Here is a 14,678-nt window from a genome sequence, read left to right as displayed (position 1 = left end):
TACCAACGAATAGTGGGATTGACCGTCACATTATAACACCCCCAAAGCTGAAAGGACGAGCATGTTTGGTGGAACGGGGATTCAAACCCGCAGATTGCGAGTCGAGCTCCCTAACCACCTGGCCATGCCGGGCCTATTTAATCTTATAATGGAGTCTCTTTATTTTATCACAAAATTGTTCAATGGACGTTTTAATTTAAGTTCAGTGTGACGATCGAACCCCGAATTTTCAGCCATAAAGGGTACTTAATAGAGTAATAATATCTTATTTTACGTAAATTGAACAAATCTAAAATATTCTATAACGATGCGTGATGTTTAAGTGCATAATAGTACTGCTTTAACTTTTTTTACTACTAATTTTCCTCTAGTAACCTTTTAATCGAATTTTAATTGTTTAGGGGTCAGATACCCCACCGGTAATTAGTGCAAGTTAAAACTGTGGCAATTGCAGTGTGAAGGTTCAAAAGCACATTATTGTAATACGTTTTAACTTTGGCCATTTTGCTGATTTAAACATTAAGCTCTATATTTATTATTCATCTATACATCTAACTTATGAAACTATATCTCTGAATGTTTCAGTCATGTTAGCAGTCGGTGTCAAGGAGTCATCTAGATTCAATAATGTATTTACTGTCCTGAACTTAGCTGTTGTTCTGTTTGCTGTCATAGCTGGAGGCTTCAAAGCTGACATAACAAACTGGAAGTTGTCCAAAGAAGAGGTAGGTTCTATGCTTTCTATTATTTTTACTAATTTAAGTATTTTATATTAATTGCCATGAATATGGTTATAGTGTCAAACTGCTTGTGTCATTGAAGTCAGAGTTAGGATCGGCTTCTATGTGTCGTATATGCATGGGATGGATTTGATTAGAATTTGTATTGCTTATATGCTCTTTTTGTGTGTGTGTTATAAATTTTACTAATATTCATAAAAATATAACACATAATCAAAATCAGAAAACTTTTTTTTCGCTATAAATGGAATTAATTTATTAAATGTATGAAGATAAAATATCCTTGAAAAATCAAGAATAAAATTAAAGTATTTTATAAGAACTCGAATATTAGAGAAGTAAAAATGTTAGAAAAACAGAATGTTCTCTGTTTTCATAGTTCGTCAGTTGGTGATACAACTCAGGGGTGGGCCTTTTGTATTCAAGATGATCCAAGGAAAGTATGCATTTGTTTTTTGTTTTCAGGAATGATGTGAGTATTTTACTCTCTTTGTTAGGTTCCGGATGACGCAGGTGAAGGTGGGTTTTTTCCTTTTGGCTTTTCTGGCATGATGCAGGGGGCTGCTACCTGCTTTTACGGCTTTATTGGATTTGATGTGATAGCAACAACAGGTAAATGAATGTCTGATCCCTCTAGTGGTAATTAATCACATTAACATTATTCTATCTAAAATCTTCACTTTAGAAGGCTTCTTTTCAGTAGATGACGGTTCTCTTCTAGACAGGTCTCACGAATAAGTTCTCCGTTGTTAATAATTCCTAATAAAAGTAAGATGTGTGTGTGTTAAACAACATAACCCAGTATTTCTTTTCTAATAATTAAATGTTTCACGATAATATTCTAAAGCTATGTAGCTTAATATGTGACAATGTTTTCTGGTATAACAACTCATAAAGACTCAGAGGTTTCCTAACTTCGAGAAGTATCTGTGACGTCACTAACATTTTTGTAGTAAAGTGTCATACATTAGATATTAACAGTTTTCTCGACAAACGTTAATAATATAGCGAATAATCAAAGATCCCTTGGATGGTGATTTGAGTAATTTGTTACTTTGACAGTTTTATAGTTTGGCTCATTCCTCTGTATCAAGACAATGTCAAGAATATTAGATGTTATAATATCATTTGGAATGTTAATAACATCAGGTGACAACTTTATAGTGCTTATACTTTTAATTAAAATCGCTTTTTAGAGCAAAAGTTGATACCGTTATTCCACGTCTTAGTTCAATTATCATTTCAATAAACGTCTTTGTATAGGAAAATCTCTTCCTTGTAGTCCTTCAAGGTTTATACGTCTTCTAGGTGAAGAAGTGAAGAACCCACAGAGAGCTATTCCTATTAGCATCGTCTTATCTTTGCTATTTATTTTCTTTGCTTACTTTGGCGTATCTTCAGTCCAGACTCTAATGTGGCCTTATTGGGACCAAGACCAAGCTGCTCCCCTTCCGTACGTGTTTCAGATGGTGGGTTTGCCCTGGGCAAGATGGGTGATAGCGATCGGAGCTCTAGCTGGTCTCTCTACAAGGTACAATACCTCTTTTATTATTACAGTCTGTATATCTATAGAATTGTGTAGTGATTACTATTGTTAGTCAAATTTATTAAAACCATTAAACTTTTACCAACTCAACTTTAAGAACAGTGAAAATTCTTGAATTTAAGTGATAACTACAGCTACATTAACTAACGTTTAAAATTTCTCAGCCACGAGTTCCAAAATAACATCTCGACTGATGGATTTTTAGCATTTCATATTGTTTACTTATATATAACTAAATTTGTTATGGTCAACATTGATTTCTCCGCGCTATATACCAAATCAGTTCTCTCTGCTGCAAATTCCGGCTCACTCCAAAAAACTAAGCATATTACTTTGCTCCACAGTCTTCTAGGTGCCATGTTTCCCTTGCCTCGAATCTTCTACGCCATGGCCAGCGACGGCGTCATCTTTCGAACATTAGCCAAAATAAACCCTAGACTTAAAACGCCTCTCTTGGCAACAGGAGTGTCTGGAGTACTCTCTGGTTAGTAGAATATAGTGACGATATTCTAATTATATTTTCTTAAGGATGACTATAAATATCTAGTTGTATATTACAAATAAGAATAATCGTATAATTCCATAGTAATTACCCTTGTCCCCGAAGGGGGCGGGGCGAGGGTATTGCAATCAGGTCCGTGTGTGTATGTGTTTGTCTGTGTTTCCGCGCGCGTATCTCGAAAACTGATAGACCGATGTACACGTATAAACTGACAAAAATAATAACAGAAACAGACGTTATACCAGAAATCAAAACAACAAAAAACAAAGCTCCAGGAGAAGATGGCATTCAGGGTATCCTCCTCAAACGAGGCACTCGAGATTGCCTGAACATCTAACAGCCCTTTTTAACTTATATTTAAATTCAGGATATATCCCGGTTTCTTGGAATCAAGCGATCGTCTTAATGTTCCACAAAGAAGGAAAGCTAGCGAATAAACCGGACAGTTACCACCCGATCAGCCTGACCAGATGCATAGGAAAAATTTTAGAACGCATAATTAACAATAGATTCTCCACATTCTTGGAAACGACTTCAAAATTACCAGAAACTCAAAAAAATGATTTATAAAATCCAGACGAACTACAGACCACTTACTTAGAATAACCGAATCAATCATAGATAGTTTTAATATGATACAATGCACTGTCGCGTGATTTCTCGATATTGAAAAGGCATTCGACAATGCCTGGCATAATGATCTAAGGTTCCATGGATCAGAAATGGAACATGGAATTATTCGCTGGCTATCTAACTTTCATGAAGTGTAAAGTTAACATAGGAGGAATCTTATCGGAATCATTTACTCCAGATGCAGGTGTTCCTCAAGGAGGGTTAGTTAGCCCTGTCCTATTCATGGTGTATGTTAGCAATATGCCACTAAAGGACCCAAATCAAGGATATTCCTCACAATTTGCTGATGATGTTGCAGTCTGGAAAGTGCGCTCACACTATAAATAGCAGCAACAAATTTACAACTCCAATTAAACAATATTGAGGAATATTGCTAAAAATGCCGAATTAAGATAGACATCCCCCAAAAGCAATTGGTAGTATTTACAAAACAAATAAAACACCAAAACCTATATATGAATGGAACACTTCTACAGACAGCAGCTTCAGCCAAATTTCGAGGATTAACCTATAATTCTAAATTAACATTGATTAACCAAATAAATAACATTCTCGAAAAACTTTGGCAACGCACAAGTTATGCTAGGAATCTAACGGGTAAAAACTACGGAACTTCAGCAGACAACATAATCAAATTCTACAAAAGATACATAATATCAGTAATTTAATATGCATGCCCATTATAGATATATGTATATATATATATATATATATAGCACCAAAACATATTAACAAATTATAAACAATACAAAACTCATTACTAACTACAATACACAAAGTACCAGAACCAGTTCATCAGAATTTATGCATAAATATCCAAACTTACAAACACTCTTCGATAGACTCATACATAATTTGCTAAATTATTTTACGCAAAACTGGCATAAAAATGACCTACTATGCGAATTAGGTCGCTACTGCATACATGAATAAGATAGACCTAATTACCTCTCACCTATTAATATGTACATTATAAATAAGCACTTAATAAGGCCACCATAAACTAGACTAAGAAACCGACATTAGTTTTAAGCTGCTATGACAGCATTAATAGGGTAATTATATATAATGCTCTCGGGGAGTAATTAAAACTAATGAAAATCTGAATACACAAGTGGAACTGTCCGCCATGTGCAGAACTTTTGCAACAGCGAATAAAGAGAAAATGTGCTTATTCACATGAATATTACTGCAATTACACACATGGACATTACCCTGAAAGGGGTCAGATTATCCTGCACTTACTCATATAGTAATTATAATAATATTCTCCAAAAACCACTTACCATCTATCAGGGAGGAGGAAAGGGTCAAATGCACCCCCCCCCTCCAGGTCTATAAGACCTAAACTCCGATAAAGATCGACGACGAACATTTTACTCAATATGGGAAGTCAGTATCGAACAGTCGTCCACAAATTTGATCCGGATCCGGATTCTGTTTCACTTTGAAGCATTTTCTATAATTTGGAGATAGGGCATTATTGCGGTTTTAAATTAATAACTCTGTAAAGTGTGATCGTATTTATACCAAATTCCATGGATACATTAAGGTTGAGACACCTCATCACACTACAAAAAATGATCCGGATCGTTAGCATTCTGGATCTGAAAAGGATTTTCTGAGTTTTCGAAGGTGAAATTTGACGTTTTACAATATAAACGCATGCAATTTTGAAAAGGAGCGGCGGAACGAGGGTATGCAAATCTCTCTCTCATTGTTCTTGTTATACTAGAAATGGTATCTTTGTCACGGGTAACTCTAAATTTGAAGTATGTGAAATGAAGTTCTAATTTATAAGAAATAATAAAATTAACCCTATTAAACATTAATTTTTTATATTTAAATGTATACAACACTTTACGATTTAAGCATATTGTAGATTTGCATTTCATCTGTGCTACAACTTTGATTAAATTTTCTTTATTACTAGGGGAAATTTTAAGCATTAATATTCAGATTGTAAACAAGAAATATTTCTAATTATTTGCTATTTTGTTTAATTAAAATTGTAATACTGTTAATAATTAAGAAAAAAGGTTACCAGTGTCTTGTTTAAATTGGTTTCTTAGAACAACCTTAAGAATAACGTAAAGGAAAACAATAATAAAAGGAGCGAAAAATTTGAGATTTTTACTAAAAGGAATAAACGTTATATTTGAATAAATAAAAATAATTTTGTCTAAAAAAAATCAGTGTTATGATAGCTATATTTTGGAAAAGTATTGTTAAAACATATCAGACAAAAATATGTTCGGTCACACCCAAAGGGTTACATCTGATGACAAGGTTTGGCTATAACTGAAAAGAAAAACAACTAACTATGAATAATTATTATTTTTGTATTCCAGGAATTATCATTGCGGATTTTTTTTTTCTGTGTGTGTAAATTAATGATATTTACGGTTCGAAATTTCGCTTTTACATCATTATCAATGGTTACAAGTTGTTGACGAGGCTCAGATATCATTGCAAAAACAATAATAATCAAATAGATAACTGAATAACTATTGTGTAAGTGTAGTGATAACCTTGAAATGTATTAGACCTATACGTTCGTATTATATTTTCAATTTTACCTTTAGGGAAAAGATAAGAGATCTGTAATACAATCATTAAACAGTTGGTGATTTTTAATTGTAAAACATGATTCGGTGACAAACTCCCTTCTTCAAATTATCATAATTCTATTATTGTGGCCCGGCATGGCCAGGTGGTTAGGACACTCAACTCGCAGTCTGAGGGTTTCGGGTTCAAATCCCCGTCACACCAAACATGCTCGATCCTTTCAGCCGTGGGGGCGTTATAATGTGACGGTCAAACCCACTATTCGTTGGTAAAAGAGTAGCCCAAGAGTTGGTGGTGGGTAGTGATGACTAGCTGCCTCCCCTCTAGTCTTACACTGCTAAATTAGGGACGGCTAGCGCAGATAGGACTATGACAAAAAATTAACATAACACCTCCAACATGAAAATAAAACACAGATAAACCAAGATTAAAGAAGACAATTTTCCAAAAGCACCATAAAAAACTGCTTTTACAGCACCTTTTATCTCCAAGGAAATAAAACAATAATCAAAAAATCAGAGCTGCCGATTACAGTTACAGAACGACTAAGTCGAATTCTCAGGAGTCAACTTTCGAAATCTCAGTACTTTACTGAAGTGTAATAAAACTAAATGTCCTACAAAAAAAAACGTGTTTACAATCTAAAGATGTCTTGCTGCTAATATTGTTTCTCAACTTACATGTATACTCTACCACTGTACGTACATTGGAGAAACTGCAAGAACCCCACACACAAGGATAGGAGAACACGTTGACTCTCTTTAAAAACAACAACATGAAAGAAACGCAGTTTTTAACTAATTGTGGCCAAATAATTACTGGTATGGAGCCACCATTCCCTTTAAAAATCCCAATAGAAAATTTAAAGAAACAATTTTCATCCAAGAACTACGACCACAAATGAACAGGACAAAGGATGGTACTTATACTTACAATTTATTTTTTATCTTAGCTTTAGTTACTATACATAACAAGTTATATATTCAACACTATAATTATTTCAGCAGTTAACTTTACAATCTGTAATGTCAAACTCACTCTATAGAATCAATTAAAGTTAATTATTTAAACCAATTGAAGGTTTACATTGTTATTTACAGTTTGTTTGTTTTTTAGTATAAAGCTCCTAAAAAAACTGTAAAACTAAACGTATAATGTCTAATTGAATCTAAAAATTAGTGTGTAATAAGGTCGTTTATAACTAGAATTAAAATACCGATGTCCTGAAAAAAAATAAAATAGAGAAATAATAGAGCTCGGTCATTTGATTGGTTATTTTAGAACATAGCTATATTAGCCTATCTGCTGTACCCACCGATGGAAATGGAACCCCGGATTTTAGCGTTGTAAGTCCGTAAACTTACCGCTGTTCCACCGGGGGACGAAGGAGCTCGTTAGCTATAATACTCATTTTAAACATATTTAAAACATAACAATAATAATAATAATAGAATTATGTTAACCGCAGAAAGGTTTGACTTCATTAACTTAGGGACCATGTGAATCTATTATTTAAAATTGGTTTTTCTTTCCTGATAAAGATACTTTCAGTTAGATAGTCCTCAATAAACTACAACATTTTTATGAAAGTAAATTGCTTCTACTTTTATACTTTCAGTTATTTTTATATCAACGGAATTGAATGTTTTGAAAACTATTTTTGTAGTTAAAATAATATTGGGGATAGGTTTATCGTAACGTTAACAATCGTAGTGTGAACCGAAAGGTCGATATTCATCCCTATTCTTTTAATTCTGGCATGTTTCACCAATATAATGTTGCCTGGACAACTTACACGATAGTCTATAAGTTTTGTAAAGCGACTTCTTTACCTTCCAGTCCTGAAATGCCAGTAATAAGGTTTTTATCCATCTATAAGATTACCATGAACATCTCAGCAGAAACATGACGGCTGCTGTTCATCGATTCTCAGATCAAGTTGATCTCTGATGGTTCCCGAAGCACGAGTTGTACATTGGTGTTCTTTTAAACTTGGATTCTTGCACAACCAGTTTCAACAAAACAGTCGATTGTTGATTAGTAATTGTTGCGAGCTCGTCGTAATGCCTCTGATAACATTATCGAACAAGGGCGTATATGTATGTATGATTAAAACAACAGCTTCAAGAAAAAGGCTACAGAGCTTGCACCAGTAACAAAGGGAAAAATAAACCTGGAAAGAAAAAGTTGTCCCAAAATCTGATTTTACTTTATCACTACATAAGTAGTGGAGTTGAAAAAACCATAATGCGCGGTGGCTTTAAAGTTAGACTTGCGGAAAAGTCAGATTCTACATCTAAAACACTTGTAAAATCAATGTTTCATCTTTTTCCCTGTCCGGGTAAAAACTGAATGTTGGTAAAGACCGCAAGACGTGGAAATAATAAATGAAATATTGGAGAAAAAGTTAAAACACTCGTTTAGAGCAAAAACTTGTTATATTTGCTACGTTTCGGGAGTATGCCCTTCGCCAGGCTTAGTAGCTTTTACTAACTAAGCTTGGCGAAAGGCATAAACCCGAAATGTAAGAAATAAAACAGATTTTGACTTCAGATTTCTTTAGTTATCTGGATGAAAAGTTTCCAGATAAGCTTCTAATGGACGTGTGATATATCATCAATTATATACAAACGTTCCCCAAAATGGAATAATTGAGAATACATGAAGATATTGTTCATACATTTGGTTTAAACTTAGGAATTGTAAAACTACTTGACTTCAAACTACGAAATATATTTGTTGTCTGTTTTGGAGATTATTTTTATCTTTAATGAATGACAGTTGCCACTGAGTCTTTTGCTATCATTTTCACGCACTTTCTTGAAACAGGTATTCTCTTAGAAAGTCCTGTAACACCAGCATTCTATAAAAGTTACATAAGTGACATTTTTCTTTGTCTGGAATTGCGACCAGGTGGGTCTTAGTAAATGTTTTGTTTTTGTGAACAAATTTCATCCAAATATTAACTGTGACACCCATTGTGAAAAATATAGATTTATTCTGGATTTTTAGAAAATATCTTAAACCAGTCACTGCCTTTTATACCATTATATCTGAAAGAGTTTAATACAATAGGTTGTAATGGTGTATTCTTCTTGGGAATGTTTGGAAGACGGTATCGTCTAGAGTGATGAGGTATCAGAGCTGTTCTTAACGTTTCATGCCACCCTTTTTTTTTTTTTACTTCTTCAAGTGAAATATTTATTTCTTAAACTTGAATTTTTTTGTAAAATAACTCAAGAATCAACCTAAATAAATGTGGTTTTATTCTATCAAAAATAAGGTAAATGAAACGTTAAGCACAACCTTGATACATCGTTGTTTAAATGATATTTTCCATTTAAGTATACTGGTTATGTTTATATTGGGACTATATATTCGTGAATGTAAAAGTATGTTAGGTTTGAAATTTAAACTTCGAGAAATAAGTATGTTGTCAGTATAAAACGTATTTAATTCAATCTCTATATTATCCCTGTCACGTGATAAGAACAATACTTAATATTTCAATATTCGGAATATATTCTTGTATGTTTGGTAGGTGTTATGGCAATGATGTTTGATATCAAGGAACTCGCCGATATGATGTCAATTGGGACACTTTTGGCTTACTCATTAGTGGCACTCTCAGTTTTAATACTAAGGTAAGTTGCTATGAAATTTGATATAAAGAACATCTTCTATATAATTTCAGTCGAAACACTTTTTTTGTTCACTAATTAGTGCCCTATATAGTTTGATACTAAGGTAAATGATATGGCGTTTGATATCAAAGATGTCGCCAAATGGTATCAATTGGACAAATTTTGGCTTACTCATTAATGGCATTTGCAGTATGATACTAAAGTAAGTTTTCGATATCAAAACATTTATAACATAATTTTCTCCAAAGCTATACAACGAGCCATCTGTGCTCTATCCACCAAGAAGAATCGAATCCTGAATTTTAGCGTTGTAAATCCGTAAATCTTGAATACATCCAGAAAAACTGTACATTTGTTCTACTTCCCTAAACTAGTGGAACTTCGACAGATTCCAAAATCTAGATTATTCAAGGTGCATTTATAAGCACGCGATTGAAATGAGATGAACATAGTGATTTGAGGGAATTTATGAATATGGAACACATAAAAGAAACACAATTTTAAATTATTTTTTAAGTGGACTAATAGTGTGATAAATAGCGAGCTAATAATTTTGAATATATTAATAAATAAAATATAGCTACCTCGTACATTAAGTCATAAAAAGCTTAAAACGGCTATAAACAAGGTTTTCGAAAAAAAAAAGAGTTCATAAAACATAACTACGTTTTACTTTGTAGTATCATAACATAATCATGTAATGAAATTTTATGCTCTCTCCATTTTTTTAAAACCTCGTTTCTAACTGTTTTAATTATTTTTACGGTTTAATATGTGAGTTACCTCTATGTTATTTATAAAAAGGAAAAATAAAAATAGAAAACAAATAAAAACAACTTGCATACTAAAAGGGTTTGAAAGGTCAATGATGATGCCATGTTAACGTGGTGATAAATATTTTACGTTCTCTTTTTCTAATGTTGTTTTTAGCAAGTTATAATGTTTTTAAGCTGTTTGTTTTGCTGCTCACCTAAATGTTCCAGTCACGTTATCCTGGACAACTTATCACAAGATAGCCACAATTACGGGATCGATGTGGAACGAGTAATCGGGGGAAAGTGTTACAATCAAAGTTCAAAAATATAGTGAAGAGAAAAAGACAAAAATAAACATTTCAGATATTAGTGATGCTGCAGAATCTTTTGCCTGTCTTGTGTATAAATATTTCGAGAGATTTTTTTTTTTAATGACCACTATTCAAGATGAAATTATTAACACGAGATTGAAAGGGGATGCATGTAATACTTTGAGGAAACCTATGAAGAAGTAACCCATGAAAGTCAGGAATAGCAACCCAGGCTACCTCCTCAAATAATAGAATCAGCAGAATGAGTTACATTCACTTATTTCCTGGTTCGGATAAAAAATTAAATAATATAGCAGGAATGATCCGGGAAATAAGGTGCGCTGAGTTTTTAGGGAAATTCACTCAAAGCATAAATGTGTTTAAGATATAATTTGTTAGTGTCTGCAAACAACAACATTACAGAAGATACCTTCTACGTCAAAGTAAGAGATGTCATAGCTATCATCAACAAGAATGTGATATCTGTGAATACAAAGAAGAAAAAGATTATCCAAAGTCGCAAAAAATAATTAACAGGTTATCCTGGAAGCTGTAGTAGAACACAATATTTGTAGAATAGAAATAGTATTAATACCAGTAGAGTTCTATTTGACGCTAATTGGTCAACGTGTTTGTCTAGACGTGATTTAAAATAATAGAAATGTGTCTGAATAAATGAATCTAGAAACTGGATTACCGAAAACTTTAAATTGTGACAAAATTTCAGCTAAGTAGAAAACTGATATACAACATTGGTTCTAAACATAGATAAAGGATTTGTTCTTGGAGAAACCTCCCTCGTTGGAACAACGGTAAATCTCTAGACTTACAACGCTCAACAACGGGAGGGAAGAATAAAGATACCTGACTTTATGTTCTTATTACCTTGAAATAGTTTCATGATATGTGATGAGAAGATTACAATTCTAATATGCCAACTTCCGCATCTGAAGTAGAACTTGTGACAGGTATTTGTTATTACATCTGAAAATGAAATATTAATACGCTTGCAGATAAACAAACAAATTCATCACAGTTTCTGGTAGGGATGTGCAGAGTAATGAAGCCCGAACTCTTGATCCAAACATCTTTTTATTCAAAGAACCTAAGTAGTCCCCAAAATCTGTAAAGTTATTATAAGAATTGTTTTTTATTATTATTATCTTTGCGAAGTCGCGAGTTTATTGAAAAGGGGTTTATTTTTTTAAAAAGTTCTTCGGAATCAAAGGGGAGTGTGTTTGCACTAAAAACTTTGCTAAATCTAATTTTTCAAGTTTAATTGTATGTGGCTTGGGAACCAACCTGTAAACTATCAATGGTATTTCCCGTTTTAACTCTGTGTGTAGTTTACAATGAATGAGTCTGTTGAGCTGCGAACAATCCCTGATGGATCTCACCAGTTTCAGTCTAGCTAAAAAACGATGTCAGATATTAACGGTACATGGGCGGATTGGCACACCGAGACACTGGGCATTTGCCCGGTGGGCCGGTGATTTGGACGCATTCTTATAAAATTATTTTAACTTTTGATACAGCATGTGACATTGCCTTGACTGGACCTTTAATGCCAATCCACCCTGCAAAGGTATGGAATGTTTTAAATACAAAAAAATGTGATGAATTTTTGTGCGTATTATGACTGTACCCCTGGGATACTCGAAATGGTACGCATAACAGCTACTAGTGAAACAGGTGAGGACTTTGGAAGTAATTTAGTTTTTAGTTAGTAATGACTGAGCGTAAGGCGATCGGCAGTCTGGTTTGTGTTACATTCTCAGAATGTTAAAATAGAAAATTTTGTCGCGATCCTCACTCACAACCCAATGAATCAATTCTTTCCACACTTCAGCACAACATTAAAATTATCTATTTCAATAAATAATATTTTTGGCTTCAGTTTAGTGTATAATTTTAAAATAGGAATCATTGCAAAGATATGACCAAGAACTCCTCGTTGTTAAAATAATATTTTTATCTTATTCTATTTTTTCCTCGATTTTACCATAAAAAAGGGGGTGTTTGGGGTTACGAACTTCCTTACGTGGGTAGGTTTTTGAAACCTGAGAACATGCTTGATCAACCAGTCTGCTAATAAGTTACCAACGTGGACGAAAATCACACACACAGTCTTCTTTTCAGCCTCTCAGTGGCTCAGCGGTAAGTCAGAGAGGTTATGACTCTAGATATCGGGTTTCAATACTGGTGGTGGGCACAGCAGAGATAGCCCATTGTGTAGCTTTGTGCTTAATAATAAAGAAAAAGTAGTGATTAAGTGATTTACTTCGTTGTTTTATATTAAATTTTTTTTTTCAAATATTCAGCCGAAGACTGGCTGGAAAAAAGTTTTCCTTCCTTGTTTTTACCTTGGTATGTGTTTCGAAACACGAGTCAAAACCAAATCACTGCCAAGTGGTTTTTAAGAGCTCAGTTTATTTTGTTATAACTTTAATGAACAAAAAAATAAAGCGCTTTTAAGCATTCCTGCATGCAGAAATGTTTAGAAATCATACATTTCATCCAAGTGTGGAATGTTTGTAACAAATTCCCCAACCCTTAACTGACAATTTCTTTACAGGTTACGTTCCTGTGGAAATCCAGGTTGTTTTTAATTGTCATTTGGCGAATAGTGCAAGACAATAACTCTGTAATCATACTTTAATGATTTGTCTTTTGTGACATATTTCTTAGAGCTTTGTGGAGCCACGTTTAGTTGCTGATAAGTTCTAATTCTGTATATTAAATTACTTATTAAGATTTTTCATTGTACAGTATATACGAAAACTGTACTTACTTTCAACTTTTAATCCTATAGGATATTTCGTGTACTAACCTTAGATCTATAAATGTTTCATTTGAAAATGGCGTTTTAAAGTTATGCACAAATGTGCACTAAGAAATTTTCAATTTTCAACAAACTTTTCTCCCACAGATATCAGAAAGATCCTACAGATTCCAATGAAATGAGCACAGATACAAACGCACACCAAAAAGAAAAGTCGGCTACATTTGAACAAGTTTTAAGACAATTTATAAACTTAAATAGGATTGACAAACCCACAGCACTGTCTTCGAGAATTAGTCTAGGACTAATTTTATCAACGGGTAAGTAGCGATATAAAATCCATTACACACTTTTAGTTACATTTATACAAGATAATGCTTTTTATGGCTATGGAGTGAGTGTTAATCAAAAACATAGTAAATAAAAATTTGTTTTCAATTTTTAACATATAATAGGCTTAACACCAATTGAATTTCTAATGAAATCAAATAGCAAATACTTCATGAACTGAGATTTAAACTGCTATTTCCATACTGTATTTGTATAAGGTCTAGTATCTTAATATATCATAAACTAGATATTACTTTGGATTTATAGAGAATTGACATAAACAACAATGGTATAATGTCACATTAATTTAGTGATTATGGAAATTTCACTTTCTATGTAAAATTAAAGATTTGGATATTGCTTTAAACTTAATCAGTTTTTTTCTTTATTTTTTGCTTCAAATAGGTGTCGTAATAGTCATTCTGGATTCACTGCTGATAACCTACGAAAATGACATCATTAACCAAAAAGTAAAAAGTATCACTATTGTAGCGTGTGTCGCTTTTTGTGGAATTTTACCAATTTTTGCTCTATGGAATCAACCTTCTAATCAAAAAAAGGTCTCCTTCAAGGTCAGCATAAAATATTTTGCAGTTTTATTAACTTTCATGATTTATCAGCAAAACAACATTATTATGCAACTGTGAATAGAAAATATATATGCAACGCTTGTTAAACCTTCGGACTGATTACATAAGGCATTATAATGTATAGGCGTAGTTCTCAGGCAAAAAAGATCATATAACTCTCAAATTTTATACAGCTTACCGCGTTTATCTAAGCAATATCTGCCCCAAAGTACTTGATATAAAACTATTAAGATCCACGCTTGATTTTATAACTTGAAAAAGATGGGTAACACTTAAG

The 14,678-nt window shown here is 33.1% G+C and overlaps 1 protein-coding gene across 5 annotated transcripts in view; it reads left to right on the top strand.

Moving 5' to 3' along the window:
* LOC106458630 (cationic amino acid transporter 2-like) overlaps positions 1–14,678 on the top strand; it is a 52,614-nt gene that overhangs the window by 33,676 nt on the left and 4,260 nt on the right. For all 5 annotated transcript variants that reach the window (XM_022384902.1, XM_022384901.1, XM_013918154.2 and 2 more), the window contains 7 exons: positions 586–725; positions 1,238–1,352; positions 2,049–2,271; positions 2,631–2,770; positions 9,531–9,633; positions 13,629–13,801; positions 14,217–14,383. In XM_022384902.1, the coding sequence (XP_022240610.1) occupies positions 586–725; positions 1,238–1,352; positions 2,049–2,271; positions 2,631–2,770; positions 9,531–9,633; positions 13,629–13,801; positions 14,217–14,383 (1,061 nt within the window). The remainder of the gene's footprint in view (positions 1–585; positions 726–1,237; positions 1,353–2,048; positions 2,272–2,630; positions 2,771–9,530; positions 9,634–13,628; positions 13,802–14,216; positions 14,384–14,678) is intronic.

The sequence above is a fragment of the Limulus polyphemus genome, unplaced genomic scaffold (genome assembly GCF_000517525.1).
Source record: "Limulus polyphemus unplaced genomic scaffold, Limulus_polyphemus-2.1.2 Scaffold495, whole genome shotgun sequence".
Classification (NCBI taxonomy): Eukaryota; Metazoa; Arthropoda; class Merostomata; order Xiphosura; family Limulidae; genus Limulus; species Limulus polyphemus.
The sequence above is the reverse complement of the archived record's forward strand: the minus strand, read 5'-3'. Positions and strand labels throughout refer to the sequence as shown.